This window comes from Perognathus longimembris, chromosome 11, assembly GCF_023159225.1.
Source record: "Perognathus longimembris pacificus isolate PPM17 chromosome 11, ASM2315922v1, whole genome shotgun sequence".
NCBI classification, from domain to species: Eukaryota; Metazoa; Chordata; class Mammalia; order Rodentia; family Heteromyidae; genus Perognathus; species Perognathus longimembris.
The window spans coordinates 37,886,304-37,908,649 of NC_063171.1; the positions used below are offsets into that span (position 1 = coordinate 37,886,304).

At 37.3% G+C, this 22,346-nt stretch overlaps 1 protein-coding gene across 1 annotated transcript; it reads left to right on the plus strand.

The window, feature by feature from the left end:
* Positions 1–11,757: 11,757 nt before the first annotated feature.
* Positions 11,758–12,705, plus strand: LOC125359678 (olfactory receptor 6K2-like). Its single transcript, XM_048357520.1, has one exon. The coding sequence runs from the start codon at positions 11,758–11,760 to the stop codon at positions 12,703–12,705; it is 948 nt and encodes a 315-aa protein (XP_048213477.1).
* Positions 12,706–22,346: the final 9,641 nt, after the last annotated feature.

The following is a 22,346-nucleotide window of genomic DNA, read 5'->3' on the forward strand; positions in this document are numbered from 1 at the left end:
TTCTGAGCCAGAGGTTCCCTCTCATTGTTAACATATTTCTCTCACAGGTTATAGCAGGATATTTCTCTATAACTAACCCTTTATCATCACATTGAGATTTCTGTCATCATGATTTTTTTACATTGAGAAAAATCTGTTATCTGCATATAAGTCTCATGATTGGCAAAAAGGAGGGAAAATGAAAAATCTAATAATACCCTCCATGTTATCATTAGGAAACCTGCTATGTGTATCATTAGAAACCATACTTTGTGCTTAAGTGACTATATTTTCCTTCCTCTGAAAGACAGTAAAGAAACATCACTCACCATTTTGGGGGTTATAACAGCAGAGCTTGTTCTTTAGGAGTAGCCTTGTGCTCTGAGGTCTTATATATATCATTCAGGCAACAGGTCATGGAAAGTATTTTTATTTAATTATGGATCAAAGATTATCTGATTAAGTATGCCCAGAAGTAGCTATCAAAGGAAAATCCAAAATAAAATTTAATTGCATTATGCCTACAGTTAACCCTTCATTATGATAATAAGCAAGCATACTTAGTAAGATTCTTAATATTGCCAGTTACAGTAAAAAATAACAACATAAAATAGTCTTTATGATATAGAATAGGCAATACCATTTAGTACACACTGATATAAACTTTAGTTATTGTTTGCCTTCCAGGGCTATACAGCTTCATTTATCGATTTGTAGTTACAAGTCTTCTGTATGTTAATTACTTTCAAAATTTATGATTCATTTAATTTTCTAAGTACATAAGTCTAAACTTTTTCCTGACCTTTCCATTTCTACTATCATGTCCATTGCCTTAATTTAATTTTCTACTGTAATTTATGTAAAACCATTACAGCTGTTTCTTTTTTCTTTTTTATTTTTTTTGGCCAGTCCTGGGCCTTGGACTCAGGGCCTGAGCACTGTCCCTGGCCTCTTCCTGCTCAAGGCCAGCACTCTGCCACCTGAGCCACAGCGCCCTTTCTGGCTGTTTTCCATATATGTGGTGCTGGGGAATCCAACCGAGAGCTTCATGTGTAGGAGGCAAGCACTCTTGCCACTAGGCTATATTCCCAGCCCCAATTACAGCTGTTTCTATAAAATACAAGTAAGTCAGGCATGGTGGCGCCTGTCTGTAATTCTAGCTACTTAGGAGACAAAAATGAGGAGGATCAAGAATCAAGGCCAAACCAGGCAAAAAGTTGTCAAGATCCCACCTCAACCAAGAAAAGACTGGGTACAGTGTCACACATATGTTATCCCAGCAATGTGGGAGTTATATAAGGAGGATCACAGTTCTATCCAGCCTGGGGGAAAACAAGTAAGATTATATTAAAAAAAAAACTAACATAAAAAGGACTGGATGTATATAGTTCAAGTAGTAGTAGACCAGCCTAGAAAAATGAAAGGCTCTGTTTTCAAATCCTTATATTTCTAAGGAAAAATCAAACCAACAACAAAAATAACCCCAAAGCCAATAGCCATTTCTAAGAAAATGAGCAGTATAAGAAAAGCAGGAAAAAAATACTGTTGAATAAAATTTCCTATTTGGGAAACACATTTTGAAGGGAAGAGAGCAATAATCAATAGAGCTCTAGAATAGTGCTGGCCTAGAAATCAGCTGGCCTAGATGTTTCCTTTCTAGTTTTCATTTAGTGGAGAACATGCTAAGTAAAGTTAGGATATCCTAGCTTCAGAAGTTCTACATTAGGATCCCACAACCAACAGATCAAAAGACACATTCCTGATTGCTTATAGACTATAGACTTTGACTCCATTCATCTTCAACATAAGTATTAGACCTCTAATCTTATGAGAAAAGCATGAGGATGAAATGAATAATAATAAACAAAGGTGGGAATAGGAGATCTTTGATATGACTATAAATTTAATTCCTGCCTAGCATTTTAAACTGTTTCTAACCTAAACTGAATCTGATAATTGCAAAAATCAACAAGAAACAAAACCATACCAAGCTTTGTCCTCATATTATAGTTGATCAAGAGTTGAGCTCCATAGCCTCATGGTGACCTCTTCAGGAAATCAGTATTTTTTTCCTATGGGCAATCATAAATCAAAACCAATATGCCAGCATTCCTAAGTTTTCAGCAAGCTGAGTTGGAATAGAGCGTGGACCTTTCCACAGAGAGATCATGTAATTCAACATTTGCTGCAATGCACAACTGTAGGACCTGTACAATAAACTAGTTGCAAATATTGTATCCAAACAGTTGAGAGAGACAGGCAGACAGAACAGCAGAAGAGAAAGGAGACCAAAGGAGACAGGAGAAAAGGGACAGGAGGAGACAAAGGTACAAAGAAAAAAAGGACAGGAAGGGGGGAATGGGGAAGAGAGGAGAAGAGCAAAATCCTGTTCTTTTGTTACTGGAAGATGTTAAGGTAGACATTCACAATTCTGTATAATTCAAACAGGATACTCCTTCTTCTGTAAGAATTACCAGCTTGAAGATCTATCTAATTAAAAGATATGGAGGTGGTATTATTACATATAAGAATAAATAATTAATACACGATGATCCTCAATATGTTTATTAATTCTCAAAAAAATACTCCAAAGGTGGGGAGAATGGGGCAATGTGTGCCTTTGGTTCTCTGAGACAGATGGACAAAATATTCATGTTCTTTCTTGGTGCTTCAATTTCGCAGTATTTATTAGAATACCAATCATAGGTAATTTGTCTTTGAGAATGCTAGACAATTCATTATACAAGCATTTTAGAAAGACCATAAGATAATATAAACTGGACATAAACCACAAATTCAAGCAGCCTTAAAATATTCAGAAAGGATGGAAGAAGCATTTTATGTGTAAAAGTTAATAAAAATCATCAAAGATACAATTGTGAAATCACTGAGTGATTACAATGTGAAATCTATCTTAAATTTTTATGGCAATACTGTGGTTTGAACTTAAGACTTCTTGCTTCATAGTCAAGTACTCGACCAGTTAAGTTTCACAACCACCCCCCCAACCCTTTTTTCATTATTTGTGTTTCAAATAATATACCTTTTGCAAAACCGGCCTTGGACCTCTATCTTCCAATGCATGCTTCCTGTATAACTGAGACCACAAATGTGAATCACCACTCCCAGATTCTTCTTTGAGATAAGTCTCACTAATGTTGCGTAGGTTGGCCTTAAATTGTGATCCTCCTAGTTCTGCCTCCCAAATAGCTGAGGCTATAGGCAGAAACCACCACATCAGGTAGCATATATAATTTTAAAAGGAGCACCGAGTTGAATTTCAAGTAGAAATAATAAAATCCAGAAGACACTGGAAAAGCTGTTTAAAGTGCTAAAAGAAATAACTCATAACACAAAGTTGTATATGCCATCAACTAATTTCATGTGTGTGCGTGCGCGTGTGTGCATGAACACACGTGTGTGTGTGTGTGTGTGTGTGTGTATGTGTGCATGCCTTTACTGGGGCTTGAACTTAAGGTCTAGGCATTATCCCTTAGCTTTTCCCCTCAAGGCTGGTGCTCTACCACTTAAGCCACAGCTCCACTTCCATCTTTGTTTCTTTTGTTGTTGAGTTTTTCTCTGTGTGTGACTCTGCCTCACTCTCTGTCTGTCTGTCTGTCTGTCTGCCTGCCTGCCTGCCTGCCTGCTTCTCTCTCTCTTTTTTTCTCTCTCTCTCCCTTCTTCCCTCCCCTTCCCCCTCTGTCCTTAATGAGAAATAGAATCTCACAGACTTTCCTGCCTTAGTTGACTCTGAATCACAATCCTTAAATCTCAGTAACCTCTTCTGTGGCTAGGATTACAGGTGTGAGCCACTTGTACCTGCCTCAACATATTTCTATTTTTAAAAAAGTATTTTGAGGCAAGTTAAAAAAGTTAAAAGTATAGGAACTGTTTTAGTCTCGTTTTCCAACACTATGACAAATATCTGACAGAAGTACTTCAGAAGGAACAATTTAAGGAGGAGGGATTTATTTTGGTGTGCAGTTCCCAGTTTTTAATCCCTGATCACTTGGCCTCATTCTGTGCACCTGTGGTGAAGGAGAGCTTCATATCGGAGAAGGTATAGAAGGTTATAGCTGTTTACCTTAGGAAAGCCTGGCCTGGCACAGAGAGCAAGTGTGGCTTTGTTACCCAGCTTCTTCCTTTTGTTTTTAGGTTTCAGTCATCTGGACCCTAAGCCTGTAAGAGCAACAAACTGTTGCCTACATTCAGGATAAGTCTCTCCCTCTTGTCTCTAAAAATTCTCTCACAGGTATTCCCAGAGATATGTTACTAATGTTCTCGATATCATTCAATCTAATCAAGTTAGTAATAAAAATCAACCACCACAAGTTCACCCTTTTTTCAGTCTGACAATCAAATACATTTCCTGGTTAGTCCCCAGATAAATGACAAAGTCATGATTCTACATAACGTGGTAAATAGCTATGCTGCATACAACTGAAACCTCTTAATTCCTTCCCCAGCATCCCAACAGTTCCAGTGTTACTCTCCAAAATCCAAGCTCAAAGTCTCTTCTGAGACTGAAGGAAAACTCTTAGCAACAAATCCTTGTAAAATGAGAAAAAAAATCTGAGTATTCCCAAAACACAATGGTGGGATAAAGTTCATCTTCCCACCCCACTAGAGAAGAACGAGGGTATAGAAAGGAGGGATGAGACCCAAGCAAGCCTGAAACCTGCCATGACAGACAATAAATCTGATAGATCCATTGTCTACCATCTGGGGCACATGATGGCAGGATGGAGTTACAAAAGGCTTGGGAAATCCCTCTCTAGCAGCCTTTCTTTCTTTTCTTTTTTTTTTTTTTTGGCCAGTCCTGGGCCTTGGACTCAGGGCCTGAGCACTGTCCCTGGCTTCTTTTTGTTCAAGGCTAGCACTCTGCCACTTGAGCCACAGCACCACTTCTGGCAGTTTTCCATATATGTAGTGCTGGGGAATCGAACCCAGGGCCTCATGTATATGAAGCAGGCACTCTTGCCACTAGGCCATATCCCCAGCCCTCTAGCAGCCTTTCTAATTGTAGCCCTCATGATCTTCTCTCTGTTGGGCTGGCTCTGCTCATTGCTTACGGCTTTCCTCTGCAGACATGGAACTTTGGTTCCACATTCCTGGCTTCTTCCCCCCTTCCTGGGGTATCCATTGTAGTTTTGGATTCACATTCACAGCTTCACACCTTACCCACTCAAGGGCTGCTCCCAGGGATTTGAGTCCTCATACACATTGCTTGAGATTCTAGGCTTTGCTTTGAAATCTGGGCAGTAGCTTCCATGCATTCAGCTTGCTTTTAAAACCACCATCAATCACATGGGCCATGTTAATACATGCTACATGTATTACAGTGCTGCCAACTCAAGTAGTAGCTGCACCTCCTTAGACAGACATTCCCATAGTCTTTGACTGTCTAGAGGTGCAACCATGAATGAATATTCCTCAGTGGAACTAGACCTATGGTAGTGGGCTGACTCAGTGGCACACTCTTCTTAAGAGAACATCTTTTAAATAAATTTATACTTTTTCAGCCTTGGTCCTGCAATGGAAGAGCTCACACTGGTTCCTGAAGTGTCCACAAAACAAAGCATTTTCCCTGTTGTCCCAATGCCAATTACTTCACTTCTGTTTTTTGTTTTCTTTCTTTCTTTCTTTTTTTTTTTTTGCCAGTCCTGGGGCTTGGACTCAGGGCCTGAGCACTGCCCCTGGCTTCTTTTTGCTCAAGGCTAGCACTCTACCACTTGAGCCACAGCGCCACTTCTGGCTTTTTCTATATATGTGGTACTGGGGAATCAAACCCAGGGCTTTATGTATACAAAGCAAGCACTTTACCACTAGGCCATATTCCCAGCCCCTTCATTTCTTTTTAAGTGATTCTTGTAAAATATAACACTCTCCTTGTCTATAATTTTCAGCATACTATTTTCTGGTCAAAAATTTTCTGGTTAAGATTTTTCCAGATCTTTTCATTCATCTATCATTTTTAAACTCACCCTCCCACAAGTCTTACAGCAACCTGTGGACAAGTCCTTTGACAAAATGGCCTCCAATCCAATTCTCATGCAAGTCCTCAAGAGCACAGTCTTCACTGTCAGCTCTACAAGAACAAATAATGATATGTGACAAAAAAAAAAATCTTCTTACACAAAATCACCCCAATTAGTTGAAAAGTTAATAGGGTGGAGATCACAGGAACCATTACAGAAGTTTAAGAAGGAGATGTTGAAAGTAACATAAAACTATCAACCTTTGTTTGAAAAAAATCAACCTTTCAATACTTTGTGGTGAAAAATGAGACATTTCAAGCGTTTCAGCAGAATCATTAGTCATGATTTGGACAGAGCTCTTGTAAATGTTTTCAGAGACAAGACTTGACATTTTCCATTTTCCTCTCAAACTACGAAGATATTCAAAGTAGCAAACTTTTTTTTTTTTTTTTTGCCAGTCCTGAGGCTTGGACTCAGGGCCTGAGCCCTGTCCCTGGCTTCTTTTTGCTCAAGGCTAGCACTCTGCCACTTGAGCCACAGCGCCACTTCTGGCCACTTTCTGTATATGTGGTGCTGGGTAATCAAACCCAGGGCTTCATGTATAGGAGGCAAGCACTCTAGCCACTAGGCCATATCCTCAGCCCCAAAGTAGCAAACTTTACTGAAAATAATTTCATGCTATTTTCATCATTTTATTTAAAATATTGATATTGTCAGAATATTACCTTCCATGTCTTCCATTTTTTTCTTTTTATTTAAAAAAGTGATGGAGTACCATTTTTCTGTATGGTGATCTCCTAACACCACAACTAGGAAATGGCTAGGAACTTTGGAATATGTTTCCATATAATTCCATATCACAGAGACATGTAAATTTAAGTGGAGAATAGGATACCTTTCAACTTGAAAGCAAAATTATCTTCAAGAGTCTTGGAGTCAAAAAAGACAAACGGCTCCAAAAGCAATACTTGCAAAACCATGTGGTGTAAACCAACTGAACAACTCATGTGGGGAGAGGCAAAGGGGGAGGGGGAGGGAGGAATGAGGGAGAAGGTAACAAACAGTACAAGAAATGTACCCAAGGCCTAACATATGAAACTGTAACCTCTCTGTACATCACTTTGACAATAAATAAGAAAAAAAAGAAAGAAAGAATAAATGAGAATCTTGAAAAAATAAACCTATACATTCTGTGTACTCATAAAGATAAGCAAAAGAATTATATTTAACCACTTTTTCTTCCCAGTAATTAATGTACACAATTTGACTCACTCAGAATAATATAATGCTTATAAGTCAATTAAGTAAAGGTTGAGAGTGGTATAGAAAGCATTTTGATGAGAGTGGCATGTAATTATTAATTCACTTTATGTTTGGGGAGAAATTTCCTGCATATCATTTGTCTCCCTTGAAAGTTTCTGACCTCTTTGCTCAAAGAAGTTAAATAGTAGCAAATTAGGAGAAAACGTTTAAAATGGGTGAAGATCAATACTATTAGCTAAAGTATTATTCCTAAATTTCAAAATTAAACAAGTAGGTACATCATTCAAAAGACCAGTTATGTTCTTCAAGTTAAGCTGAGTGACTCAGGAGCACGCAGAATGCAAGCCTAACTCCCCGTTGTCATTGTTCTATGGGTTTCTGCTCCTTTTCTGTTACCAACATCCCTGAGTCTTCTGTATTTCCATTCATTAAAAAAATCAATTCGGGCTGGGAATATGGCCTAGTGGTAAAGTGCTCACCTCGTATACATGAAGCCCTGGGTTCGATTCCTCAGCACCACATATATAGAAAAAGCAGAAAGTGGCACTGTGGCTCAAGTGGTGGAGTGCTAGCCTTGAGCAAAAAGAAACCAGGAACAGTGCTCAGGCCCTGAGTTCTAGCCCCAGGACTGGCAAAAAAAAATTTTTTTAATAATTAATTCAACTGTAAGTGCCAGAGAAAGAGAAATAAAAACAAACAAGCAATACTAATGTTATTCTGTTGCCTTGAGGTCCCTAGATATTTCATTTGGACAGGATTGGAGTTTTGGAGGATTGGGGTTTCTCTAATTATTCATCTGAGGTGTTTTTCCTAATTGGATGGTTGTCTTTCTACTTGAATCATTTGTGTAGAATTCCCAAGAGAGTCTATGTTACTATTCTAGCAATCTACTCATGTTTAGGAAAATATATGACTAAATATAAAATAAAGAACAAGAGGAGGAGGAGAAGAGTGAACAACTGTACAGGGAGATCACAACCTATCTGTTGATGAAGGAAATTCAGTTAAATCAGAGGAATCCAGGTAGAAGCATAACAGAAGAGCAGCTCTATATATCTGACATCCAAGAAGGGAAAGAATCTTCACTCATGTTCATGCCATCTCTGGATCCCAACAGCTGCCAGGTCAGCGAGCTGCAGAAAGCTATCTGGAGAAAGAACAGTACACTTTCATCATAACCCAATAGACAGTCACAATAGATCTGTAGATAGTCTAAGTATTATTTGGGAAGATTTTGAGACTCTAGGAAAGATTGTTTCTAAGGCATGGTTAGAACAAAATTTCAAGGCTTTGATTACTAAATTTGCCCAGAAATAAATCAGACATGAATAAGACTAAGCTCCAAGGACTGCTTGAAAACCACAAATGATCATTTGGACCAATTTCTGAAATGATTAGAAATACATGTTCCATTTGGATGACTATGGAAAAGGCTTTCAATGAGCAAAGATAGCTTTCCTTTGAGTTCAGATTTTCCTTCTTCTTCTTTCTTTGGTGTAAAGGTATCTCTAGAGATTAAACAAAGTTATCAATGTGTTCAGAAATCTACTTCTACAACTAGTGCCTTGCTTACTTCTTAGAACCTTGTTTCTGGGTACATAAGACGGTCGGAGATGTGAAGAATTATATATCAGGTATGTACGTGAAAAATGAAGAAAACTTGAAGTATCTTTAAAAGAATGAACCTGTAATGCACAGGTGTAGAAAAGTAGCCTACAGCCTCACACCCCCACACTAACAACCACATATGTGCATGTGTATCATAAGGAATAGAAATGGATAAGTAGAAATATAATATTGTCTTTTGAAAACTAAGACAGACATGTATACAGTTCTTGTTTAGGAAATGGGAAGCAAAGTAGAAGGGAAATAAGAAGAGGATATTTGGGGAAGGAGAGATTCCTCCTAGAAGTGTTTAGAAGCCAGAAAATGTAAGTTACATGTATGGAATAATAACACTTCTGTTTAACTAGATAGGTAAGTAGCATGTTGCCATAGAAACAGGAGATAAGTAGCTTAGTTTTCTACATAATGTGGCCAAATGAAATCAGTCCAGTATTAAAAGATGATGCGTCCTATGGCTTATAAGTAAATAGGTCAGAGGGGACTTGACATAGCCAATTAACAGAAGATAGTGGAAATAGCAAAATGATATAAAGAAAAAAATGATTCATTTGCTTTGGAAACTGAGAAGACAATAAACATAAAAAAGAGCACGTGGCATTAGGTTCAGATATCTAACATAAATAAATAAGCAAAATCCTTTTTATAGTACACACAAAGCAAGATGATGATTGCAAATAAATAAAAAGATTCACTGATTAGAAAAGAGTAACCTCAGATAATTTTAGTGTGTGTGTATGTGTGTTTGTGTGTGTGTGTGTGTGTGTGTGTGTGTGTGTGTTTTCTAAAGAGACAGTCTGGAGTAAGATAATGGAAAGAAAGTAAAATTTTAAAAACAAATGTAGGAGGAGAAAACTGATGGATTTGTAGGATTGACTTTACGGTAGGCAGCAGAGGATTGTGTAGAAACAAATAATTTTCAAGCAGAGACTTTGGAGCATGTATTACCACCTTACCAGTATTATGACTAAAGATCCAATTAGGATAAAGAGTGTAGATAAAAGATATTGTTGATGCAGCAAGAAAATTAAGTTCAAACAACCTGGATGATGCATTTGATTTGGGAATTGAAGAGGCAGTAGATATAAAAAGGAGCAAATTGGTATTATATAGGTGAATAAAAATCAGAAAGTCAGTAAAAACTCATTGAGTGCAGAAGGTACCATAACATGGTACCTGAGATTAGGTATCTTAAACAATAAAAATTTACTCCTTCATTATCCTGGTGACTGGAAGCCTGAAATAAAAGTATTGACAGGGCACTTTCTCCTGGGTCCTTTCTCCCTGGCTTACAGATAACCATCTTCTCCCTGAGTTCCTCTATGGCCATACTTCTGAAGCTGGCTATATCCAAACTTCTTCTCACAAGAACACCAGTCATATTACAGTAGTAAGACTTACCTTGATGCCCAATTTCAACTTAATAATCTCTTCAAAGACTTTGCATTATGCTTATTCAGGTCATAGTAAGTGGAAATGGGAGGTTTAGATCCAAATAAAGCTTGTAAATATGGGAATCCTGAAGAAAATGTGGGACTCAAGGAAGACATCCAAAATAAGGATGAATAAAAGGTCAATAGAAGTTGATAATTTTGAATAAATGGAATCTGGAATGAGCCTTCTGTGTAGAAGGAAATATAGAATGAGAAGCAAAACATGAAAACAAAATTTGAGTTATCTTCATACTTGGAAGGTAGAAAATGGAACAGGCAATGATAGAAAGAGAATTTTGAGATTTGAGGAAGAATGGTATTTTGAGATAAACAGTAATGCAAGTTGAGGGTAAGTAATTCACTCAAAGAAATTTAGGGTGAAATTAGGAGAATCCATATGTGTAACCCATTAGAAAAAGATACTGAGTAAAGGAAAATCTAAAAGAGATGCATTTTCCTTCAACATAAGAAGACACAATTATAATTGGTAGCAGAAGAGATCAATAAAATGAGTCAAATAATTGTGAAATGGTCACAGATGAATAGGACAATGTCTGTAGTATTTATATTGTATTTATATTTAATGTATGTAGTATTTATATTGTATTTCATTGAAGTCTTTATCTCTACACTGTCACTAGGCCACACCATACAATTCTACTATTGTAGCTCTTCTTTATAGATTAACATATTGCTTCCACAAATTATTTCATTTGATCAAATGTTTCTGAAATTCTACCTTGAAAGTGGGAAAAATCTAAAAGAATGTAAAATGGTCCACTTTTTAAAAAAAAGATAAAATAGCATTAAAATATTTGATACTTCTGTTCTGAACCAGTGTTAAGAATCATATGAAGACACGATAAGTTGTTTAGAGGGAGGAAAGAAAGAGGAAAATGGTCCAAATTTATCAGGAATGACTTTTCCTTTATTGTGAAAATTGTTCATCAAATCATATGCCAAGAATCAGATGAACTTGTAGCTTCAAGGAAAAGTTTCGAAACAACTGTGAGCTATTGTTTTGGGGATATACAATACCTGAATATGAGAAAGAGTGTGACTTTGTTTTTCTCTCATTTCTTTGTCATACTCTGTTATCTAAACACAATGGTTTCATAATGTGACCCTCTGACTTGCAGGATCAATATTGCTTGAAAATATTGGTTTATCTTAGGGTCTATCTCAGACATGTTGAGTTAGGAGCCCTCAGAAAGTTTAACAAGCCCTCCTACTGATTCTGACTCATGCCCCTATTTGAAAATCTCTGGTTCAAATCATTAGTTGTGTTTTCCAACTATTTTTTTTTTCATGTACCAGACTTTAGTTCTACATCAACATGGGATACAGAAAATCTCATTTCTCGTTTCTCTTCCTCTACATCCCCAGTTCAGGGGCTTAACAAAATGCTGCCTTTTGGTAAGTGTATTTTGGCTCAGACCTAGAGTAGATGCTTTCTAGAAAGCCTCTCTTCCTACCTGGAAATGGAGTACCGCAATCAGACTTCTGCTCAAGAGTTTATCTTCTCAGCTTTCCCTAATTCTTGGGGAAAATCTGTCGGCTGCTTCATTCCACTGCTCTTCATCTATTCTTTCATTGTTGTTGGAAACCTGGTTATCATCACCGTGGTCCAGCTGAATTCCCACCTCCACACGCCCATGTACTTGTTCATCAGTGCCCTTTCATTCCTGGAGATTTGGTATACCACAGCCACCATCCCGACGATGCTTGCCAGCCTGCTTAGTGAAAGACGAAGCATTTCCTTAAACGGTTGTCTCCTGCAGATGTTCGTCTTCCATTCCACGGGCATCAGTGAAGTTTGTCTCTTGACCGCTATGGCCTTCGACCGCTACCTAGCCATCTGCAGCCCTCTTCGTTACCCCACTATCATGACCCCTAAGCTGTGTGCCCAATTGACTTTAGGTTGCTGCGTGTGTGGCTGTATCACACCCCTCCCTGAGATCGCCTGGATCGCCACGCTGCCTTTCTGTGGCTCCAATCACCTGGAGCACATCTTCTGTGACTTCCTCCCTTTGCTGCGCCTGGCGTGCACAGACACCCATACCATCATCATGATCCAGGTGGTGGATATTGTCCACGCCGCAGAGATTATTACCGCCGTGATGCTCATTTTCCTGTCGTACGCTGGCATTGTGGCTGTGATTCTTCGGATTCGTTCCGCGGAAGGCCGCCGCAAAGCCTTTTCCACCTGTGTCTCCCACCTCACCGTCTTTCTGTTGTTCTTCGGCAATGTGGCACTCATGTACCTCCGCTTCTCCGCCACCTATTCTTTGTTCTGGGATACAGCGATTGCCCTGGGCTTTGCGGTTCTGTCTCCCTTCTTCAATCCCATCATCTATAGTCTGAGAAATAAAGAGATAAAAGAAGCTATAAGGAAACACATAGGTCAAGTGAAGATGTTTTTTTCATAAGGCCAAGGACATCAAGTGGGTTCTCAGCTCTCAAAAATCTGTCTTTTCCCTCCTGCCTTTCACGGAAATGTTACTAGTACCTGAATTTGGTAGCTTGTCTTTCATCTTTACTTAATTCAACATAGTTTGGGATCTAATTGTATTTAATCAAAGTTTATGTCACTCTAATGATTGGAGGTCAGTTCATTTTTTTTTTAATGGTCTGGGGAAACACTTCAATTTTTGACACACCATTTGTTTGAGGTGTGGGGATGTAGCTCCGTTGGTAGAGTGCTCACTGAGCATATGCGTGGAATTAAAAACAAGCCCCATCACTTCAAAAAATAAAAACCAAGCCAACCACATAAGAACAACAAAACAGCAAAAGAGCAACAGCAAAAACAAATTATTTGTGAGATGACAAATAAAAATTAACTTCAGAACACTAAGTTGACCCCATGTTGTCACCAAGGTACATAGTTGAAGAATAATCCTCATTTCTATATTGAATATTCAAGTATTGATCAATATGCAATCTAAGCTACTAGTCTGGTAACTGAACTTTGTTCATAAATGAAAAACTTTTCTTCTTTATTGTCAACACATGTATTACACATATTATGTAATAAATATGACAAGAATTTGTGGGCTTAATAAACAACATCACCAAGCCAAATTTTGTTTGTTTTTTGTTTTTTTTTTTTTTTTTTGGTCAATTCGTGGACTCTGGCAAAAATCAATTTGTTTTTCAAGATCCCTCCTCCCTTTCTTTCAGGATTCTGGGATTTTCTTTATCTTATTAGGTTGAGGACTCTTCCATTGGCTGGCTTTCTTTATATTTGCTTCATAAAGAGATTTTTTTTCCCCTCAGATCCCACTCTCAGTTGGGATAGGATAAAGCTTATTACTATGAAAATGTTGATGGAATTTTTTAAACCCCTCCTTACTCTCCAACACAAATCTTCTTGCTGTCATTCTAATTTCACCACTTCTTTGTGTGACATGGATAATTAGAAAGTGAAGTGTTGTATTTGCACCAATCATAGCACAGCTTATAGTTCTATCAACCACAAGTCCCACATGCACCTCCCACTGGTTTCTTGAGGTACTGAAGTTGCATTCCTTCCTATCTTGAATGAGAATGGCTCTGGGGTCACCTAAGAAGTTAATAATAACATGGTATAGTCAATAAATAGAGGGTTAAAGAATACAGTAGTATACTCACTAGACACTGTTTAAAATAAACTATATAACTTGTGGGTGGGGATGTGAGGAAAAAACTGGGAGAGAGAAGGAAGGAGTGACATTGTCCAAAAAGAAACATACTTATGAACCAGTGACACCTCTGTACATCACCTTTATAAATAACACTAAAAATATTTTTTTTAAAATGATCTCCCTTAGAAGGTAGTATATGGACAATGACTGACACAAGTACAGGAAAAGAAGTTCTTGGTATTCGGGTATTTCAAGGAAGTATGGTTTAGGGAGAAAGAATTGAAAGGCTCTGAATTAGGATGGTTCCACATGACCCACAGACAGAATGATGGGTGATTATGGTGAAATGCAATAGGGAGTAAGGAAAATCAGGGCCGGCCAGATCACATAAGAGTGAAGATCATAGTAACAACTTCTGGATTTCACTTGCAGTGAAATGTGAGGCAATTGGAGGGTTTACAGTACACATGTGATATCATCTAATTTGCTTTGGAATAGGATCTTTCTCACTGTTATACTGGCGATAGACCAAAAGGGCCTAAAGAAAGAAAAAGAAGACAAGATTTAAAGCTACTTCAAAAATCCAATTAAGGATTGATGACTTGGACTATAGCGGCAGCACAAATGTGATAAGAAGTAATTGAATTCTGGGTAACTTTTAAAGATATAGCCAAGGGAATTTGGTTAAGGGTTGGATATAGGGTGTGAGAGAGAGGAAACAAAATTGGTTGTAAGGAACCTTGCTTAAATAACCAGGAGAATGAGGATTCCTTTAAACAGTGATAAAGTATTTATCTCATTTACAAGCTGATTTATGTTCTACCTTGTTCCCCAAACTATTGGAGGTCAAGTAGTCTAATACTTCTCAAATGCCAATTATATATTGATCTCCATGTACATTATTTGCTCACTTCACATAGGATATGCCCACCAAAAAGAACTCAACTGATCAAACTCCTCTCCAGGCAAAAGAAAAATGCCAATTCTTTCTCTGTTTTCAGAAATCAGGTAAAATCTGCCATGGTTACAAATCCAGCCTGCTTACGTTCCTGTCTGTCTGCAGCAGTCAGCTTGCCTGAGTCTTTTGCTCTACTTGGATAGGCCATAATATACAAAAAAGGAAAAAGAAAACTTAATTGCCAAGAGGATACCAAGGAGGGAAAAGTAACCCAAGAAGCATGATTTATGGAGATGTATTCATCTCCTCAGACTTCTTTAGAAAAAAAAAACACAGACTAGGTGACTTAAAGAACAAAATTTCATTCTCATGGTTCTAGATCTTGAAGAACTCAAGATCAAAATGGCAATCTGATATAGCCCCTTCATTTATTATTTTAACATCAAAGACAGTCACCCAAAATACAATTCTGCCCTGACACCTTCTCTAAACTATCAAAACAGAAATAAACCTACTTCTATAACATATTACTTAGGCCTCTAATTCACATGATTTTATTCTCTTCTATCACAGTTTTACATGAGATCTGTGTCTCTTTAATTTTTTTGGGATACTTTAAAGCACATATATTATTTTGTGTTACCCATCCACATATTTGGCAATAGTTTACTGAAAGAGTTAATGGATTGTTAGAGATACACTTTATTTCCAAAAGTTCTATGAGGGGGGAAAAATATCCAGCTATTTTATCATTCAACAGTGAAAGATGGGGCAAATATCAAGATTTGTGGATTTTCTTAAAGTAATGAAATTAAATAAGTAAACAGAAAAAAATAAAGGGGAGAGAAAAAGAGAATGAAAGTAAGAAAAGGAAAAATTCTGCTTTTTTATTAGGTAATTGCAAACTGGAATATTATGAAATTTCAACCACAGCCAGGCTAGTGGCTCACACTTGTAATTCTAGCTACTCAGGAGTCTGAGATCTGAGGATACTTGTTCAAAGCTAGCCCAGGCAGGGAAGACTATAAGACTCTTGAATCTTCAATGAACTACAAAAAGTTAGATGTGAAGTTGTGGCTCAAGTGGTAAAGCAATAGCCTTAAACAAAACTTAAGAACAACTGAGGGGAACCCTAGGTTCAAGCCTCAGGACCAGTACACAAAAAATAAAATAATTAATTAATTTCATTTCACTTCATTTCAGCTAGATTTAAGGTGCAAATAACCTCAAAGGATTTGAAGTCCTAAGAATTAAAGTAGATAATCAACTACAAAAAAAACCTGTTTCCTCTTTTACATAGTTTATCTACTGACATAACCCATTTACTAGTTGATAATCAGAGAAATAAAAAAAATGTAAAATTTAAAACTCTTAGCTGGTACTGGACATGTTACATATGATTATACAGCACTCTAGAGGCTAAAACAGAAAGATAATTTTTTAGGCAAACTGGGGCTACACAGAAACTTCAAAGCTGGTCTGTCCTAAATTCTGACACAAAAATAAACACACGCACATGCACGCACACACACACACACACACACATAGTAAGTAAAAACAATACATTATTGGTGACATATATTCCATGAGGAAAAAATAGTACTACATTAAAATTAAATTCATCTCAGTTGGAAACTGAACAGAAAAAGTCAGACTCCAAATAAAACACAATGAATAAAGTTTGCATTTTTGTCTCAATTATCTTGGAGCTTCTGAGCCTAGGAGGAGATCAACAAGGTCTAAGGTCTAAGCGGGGCTGAGGCCAGCTGCTGGGTGCTGATTACATTACTGTGTGAAGGACCGGCCTGCCCAGAACTGATAACCATGGCCAAGTAAAACAGCCCTTCACATCCCCCTCCCTTAGTCAAAGTATAGCAAAGTCTTCTCTTTCAAAATGAGTTCTTCTTATTTTAAAATTGTCCAATTGTGAACCCCAACACAAGTCAGAACAGTAAATAACACTATTTTTAAATCCAAAGGTCTTTTTTCAGTTAACTGAGACTAATCGGTCACCTCAAATCCTCTAAAGTCCTTTGCCTATATTTAAAAATGCACACACTTAGCCAGGCACTGGTGGCTCATGCATGTAATCCTACCTATAACAGAAGGCTGAGATCTGATGATCGCGGTTGGGAGCCAGCCCTGGCAGAAAAGTGTGTGTGAGACCCTTATCTCCAATTAATCACTCAAGAAAATGAGCAGTGGAGCTGTGATAGCGTGGTAGCCTTGAGCAAAAAAATGCTCAAGACAGCACCCAGGCCCTGAGATCAAGCCTCAGAACTAGCAACCAAAACCAGACAAACAATGTACACAGTACTCAAATGCAACTCTCTAATCAAAAAGCCTTGCATTCTTTATCTGAGTCTTTTCTAATCAGACGCTTCCTGTGATCCGGACCAAAGAGATTTCTTGGGAAACGGCAGAAGTACAAAGAGAGTCAGAGATTGAGGGTGCTAAGCTAGAAAGGAAACGATTGTTTTCATCCTGTTTTTCAAGTTATCCCAAGGACATGCTTTGGCACTTGTACCATTAATGATAAAGAATATTCAGAAATTGATGACCTGTATTTCAAAAGATTAGGAATACCAGGTAGGACTATATTTAAAGTTAGCAACTTCCAGAATAACAGCTAGAGAGCTGTATGAGTAACCCTTATAATGAATCTCTAGTGGCTATAATGACTGAAAAAAAAATGTAATTCATCTGTTTTATTTTATCAAGCCTCTTCCCTAATTGTCTCCTTGCTTTAGCATTACTTTCTTCCTCCAAACATGATTCTTATCTACTTTTTAACATATAATAAACAGTAAAGTTGCAGGATATAAAATAAACCCTCAAAAATCAACGGCCTTTCTCTATGCTAACGACCCAAAGACCGAGGCTGAAATCAGGAAAGCAACTCCTTTTGCAATAGCCCCCAAAAACATAAAATACCTAGGAATAACCTTAACCAAAGAAGTGAAAGACCTCTTTGATGAGAACTTTAAAAGCTTGAAAAATGAAATTACGTCAGAACTAGGGAAATGGAAAAACCTCCCATGCTCCTGGATTGGGAGGATTAATATAATCAAAATGGCAATATTGCCAAAAGCTATCTACAAACTCAATGCAATACCCATTAATATCCCAACACCATTTTTTAATGAAATAGAGGAAGCAATCCAGAAATTCATATGGAACAATAAAAGACCTAGAATAGCAAAAACAATCCTAAGCAGAAAGAACAGTGCTGGAGGAATTACAATACCCAACTTCAAGCTGTATTATAAAGCTATAGTAATAAAAACAGCTTGGTATTGGCACCGGAACAGACCTGAAGACCAATGGAACAGAATTGAAGACCCGGAAATGAACCCACAGAACTACGCCTACTTAATCTTTGATAAAGGAGCTAAAACAATAGTTTGGAAGAAAGATAGCCTCTTTAACAAATGGTGCTGGCAAAACTGGCTCAACACCTGCAACAAACTAAAACTAGATCCTTATATATCACCCTGCACAAAAATCAATTCCAAATGGATTAAAGACCTCGAAATCAAAACAGACACCCTGAAAACACTAAAGGAGTAGGAGAAACACTTGGGCTCCTTGGCACAGGATGGAACTTCCTTAACAATGACCCAGAAAGGCTACAAATCAAAGAAAGGTTGGACAAATGGGACTGCATCAAACTGCAGAGCTTCTGCATGGCAAAGGACATAGCTCGCAAGATAAACAGAAAGCCCACAGACTGGGAGAAGATCTTTACCGGCCATTCAACGGACAAAGGCCTCATCTCTAAAATATATGCAGAACTAAAAAAATTACCTTCTTCCAAAACAAAACCACAAAGAACCAATAGCCCCCTCATCAAGTGGGCTAAAGACTTACAAAGAGACTTCTCTGATGAGGAAATGAGAATGGCCAAGGGACATATGAAAAAGTGCTCTACATCACTGGCCATAAAATAAATGCAAATCAAAACAACATTGAAATTCCATCTCACCCCAGTAAAAATGTCATATATCAAAAAAACTAACAATAACAATTGTTGGAGGGGATATGGCCAAAAGGGAACCGTACTTCATTGTTGGTGGGAATGTAAACTGGTTCAGCCACTCTGGCAAGCAGTATGGAGATTCCTCAGAAGGCTAAATATAGAACTCCCCTATGACCCAGCAGCCCCACTTTTGGGTATCTATCCAAAAGAAAGCAAACAAAATCACAGTAAAGCCACCACACAACAATGTTCATCGCAGTGCAATTTGTCATAGCGAGAATCTGGAACCAACCCAGATGCCCCTCAGTAGACAAATGGATCAGGAAAATGTGGTACATACACACAATGGAATTTTATGCCTCTATCAGAAAGAATGACATTGTCCCATTTGTAAGGAAATGGAAGGACTTGGAAAAAATTATACTAAGTGAAGTGAGCCAGACCCGAAGAAACATGGACTCTATGGTCTCCCTTATTGGGAATAATTAGTACAGGTTTAGGCAAGTCATAGCAGAGCATCACAAGAGCCCACATAAGATGCTAAGTGAAATGAACTCCATGTTATGGAAACGATTGTTATATCACAGTTGTAACTACTTTCAACGTCCCATCTGTATCTGTAGCTTCTATTATTGATGATGTTCTTGTATCACCTTCCTGTGGTTGTACCTACACTATCTCTGTGATCTTATCTGAGTATATTGGAAACCGTGTATACTGGTATTAGAACTAGGAAATTGAAAGGGAATACCAAAATTGAGAGACACAGGGTAAAAAAAGACAAACAACTACAAAAGCAATACTTGCAAAACTGTTTGGTGTAAGTATACTGAACACCTCGGGTGGGGGAAAGGGAAAGGGGGAGGAGGAAGGGGGGCATGAGGGACAAGGTAACAAACAGTACAAGAAATGTATCCAATGGCTAATGTATGAAACTGTAACCTCTCTGTACATCAGTTTGATAATAAAAATTTGGAAAAAAAATATAATAAACATACTTAACCTGGAATTTATATTAAAATTTTTAAATGTACATGCTGTATTATGATCATTAATGCATGCTGTATTATGATCATTAATGCAGCATTGTATAAAGGCATAAAATGCAAAGTATATTTCAAGAACTTAATTATTTGCATAACTGAAACTTTGTACCCTCTCCACTAACCTCTTCTACCCTCCACTTCTATGACTCAACTATTTTATACACTTTATGTTAGTGGTATACATATTCTGTGATTAGCTTATTTTACTTAGTATAACTTCCCTATGGTTTATAATATTGTCTGAAATGTCATGACTTCCTTCTCTTTAAACATTGAATAATATCTGAATGTCTTTATATATCTCATTTTTTATCTGTTCTACTACTGGTTATTTTGACTATTTCCATATCTCTCAGAAATGTTGTCACAGTCTCTCTCTCTCTCTGTGTCTTTTTCTCTCGCTCCCCTAATGATTAGTGATGTTGATCACTTATTCATATACCTGTTGGACACTCCTATGTCTTCTCTAGAGCAACATCAATAGAAGCCCCATTCTCATTTCTCTTTTCAGTGCAGGGGTTATAGCAGGGTTGTGTCCATGCTATACCAGTAAGCCTTTATTTGTTTTGTGGTTAGATTTTTATTGTTTATTATTATTTATGAAGCAAGAGAAATTCATTATATCCTTTTGATATTAACCCTTTCTCAAGTATATGTAAATCCATTTTATTCTGTTGTATCGGTTGTCCTTACATTTTGTCAATGTATCGGTTGCCCTTACATTTTGTCAATCACTTCCTTTACTAGACAGAAGATTTATGGGTTGATCTAGTATCACTTATTTATTTTTGCTTGTGTTTCCATATGGAAGAAGTCATTGCTAAGATCAATTTCATGAGCTTCCTCCAAGTTTTCCTCCAGAGGTTTTATATGCATTCATTACATCTAATAAAATTGGGCACTAAAAGTGAATATATAAGTTTGTCAAGGATTTCAATTGTAGCTCATGTTCTCTGTCTGGAAGCAAGAGAAGGAGGGGAAATTATCTTCACCCAAGAGACAAGAATCAATGTCTGCTGAATATCTTCTACAGATATCAACAAGATCAAGTTATATTCATTCCTAATGTTTACAAGATTCTGTAAGCTATTGTCTCCATTTTATATGAGAAATTTGCCTAAAATAGTCTCCTCAATAGCTTTTAGTTATTCCATTAGAGCTAACCCCATGTCAATGTAATCACTGTGCCATTCTGCTTCTCTTTGATTTTAAGCAATCTTTTCTTAGTCTAACAACATTTCCACTTCAGTTCCCTATAGTTCAAGGATCATGTCATAAAACATGTAATAACCTTGTGATCACACACATATATGTGTATATATGTGTGTATATATGTGTATATGTGTGTATACATGTATATATGTGTATGTGTATCTATCTATAGATATATGCTGTGTGTGTGTGTGTGTGTGTGTGTGTGTGTGTATTTGGCCAGCCAGCAGGACTGACTACCATGAAATAAAATGGTTTCTTCAACACACAGTTTGGGTCAAAACATTGAAATTGGACACTTATCTCAATTCATACTCACTCATCAATTCATATCAGACTAAAGGCTTAGATGTAAGAGATGTGTAGAACTGCCAGATGCAAATACGGGGGAAGTTTCATGATACTGGCCTTAGAAATGGCCTCTGGGACATAGGAACAAAAAAGTATAAGCAAGAAAATCAAAGAAAATGAAGCTGGATGTGGATATTCCTCCTGCTTTGAAAAAGGGTATAAAAGCTTTCTACTCTTTTCTTATTTTTTTGCTTCACTTAAATAAGAGCATAAAAGAATTATGAAAATGAATTTGTTTCCTTTTACTCCATTAAAATAGATTATAAAATAGCATTTTTTATTTTTCCTACACATTACATGTTAGTCCCATTTTTAAATGTTCTGAGATGATATTGAATAGTTGGTCAGATAAACTACCTTTATTATTTCATTAAATGCAAAATAAACATACCTTACCATTTTTGTTCCTTCTGTTTACATGCTCAAGGGTACGTCTATATCATATCTTTGAAGCCTCAAATATTAGGCCAAAAATAAAATATTCTTCTTATTTTAGGAAATACTCTACAGCAAAAGTAGGGACAATTCATTAAAGGCTCTTAAATAGCCACATTTGGGTATTGAGGGAGATTTAGTTATCTTTCCTGGAAACAGATGAAGACAAGAACCTGAACGTGCCAAGTTCTTCCACTTCCATGTTGCAAAGAGGCTTAAACACAAGGGACACAGGATTCTTTCCTGGTTTGTTAATCCCCAGACATCACAAAATCTAAAGTTAATCAAAGATCTAAGGCACAATTTTAACATGGCCATTTGCCTTGTGTGGATAGTTGGTTTATTCCTACTCTCTCACCTGCAAATTTTGTTTTCATTTGGTTTTGGGAAGTCCTGCTGAGAAACTGAAAGCCTTCCTGGTCCCCCATACACTCTCCCAAGCTGCTGAGTCACCTGTCTGTGAGTGTCAGCTCTGCCTCAGCTGAGCAGCTGGGTATGCCTTCTAAAGATAATGTGAATTGTC

Excerpts from the sequence above, each read along its gene's own strand:
- LOC125359678 (XM_048357520.1), top strand. The coding sequence starts at position 11,758 with ATGGAGTACCGCAATCAGACTTCTGCTCAAGAGTTTATCTTCTCAGCT.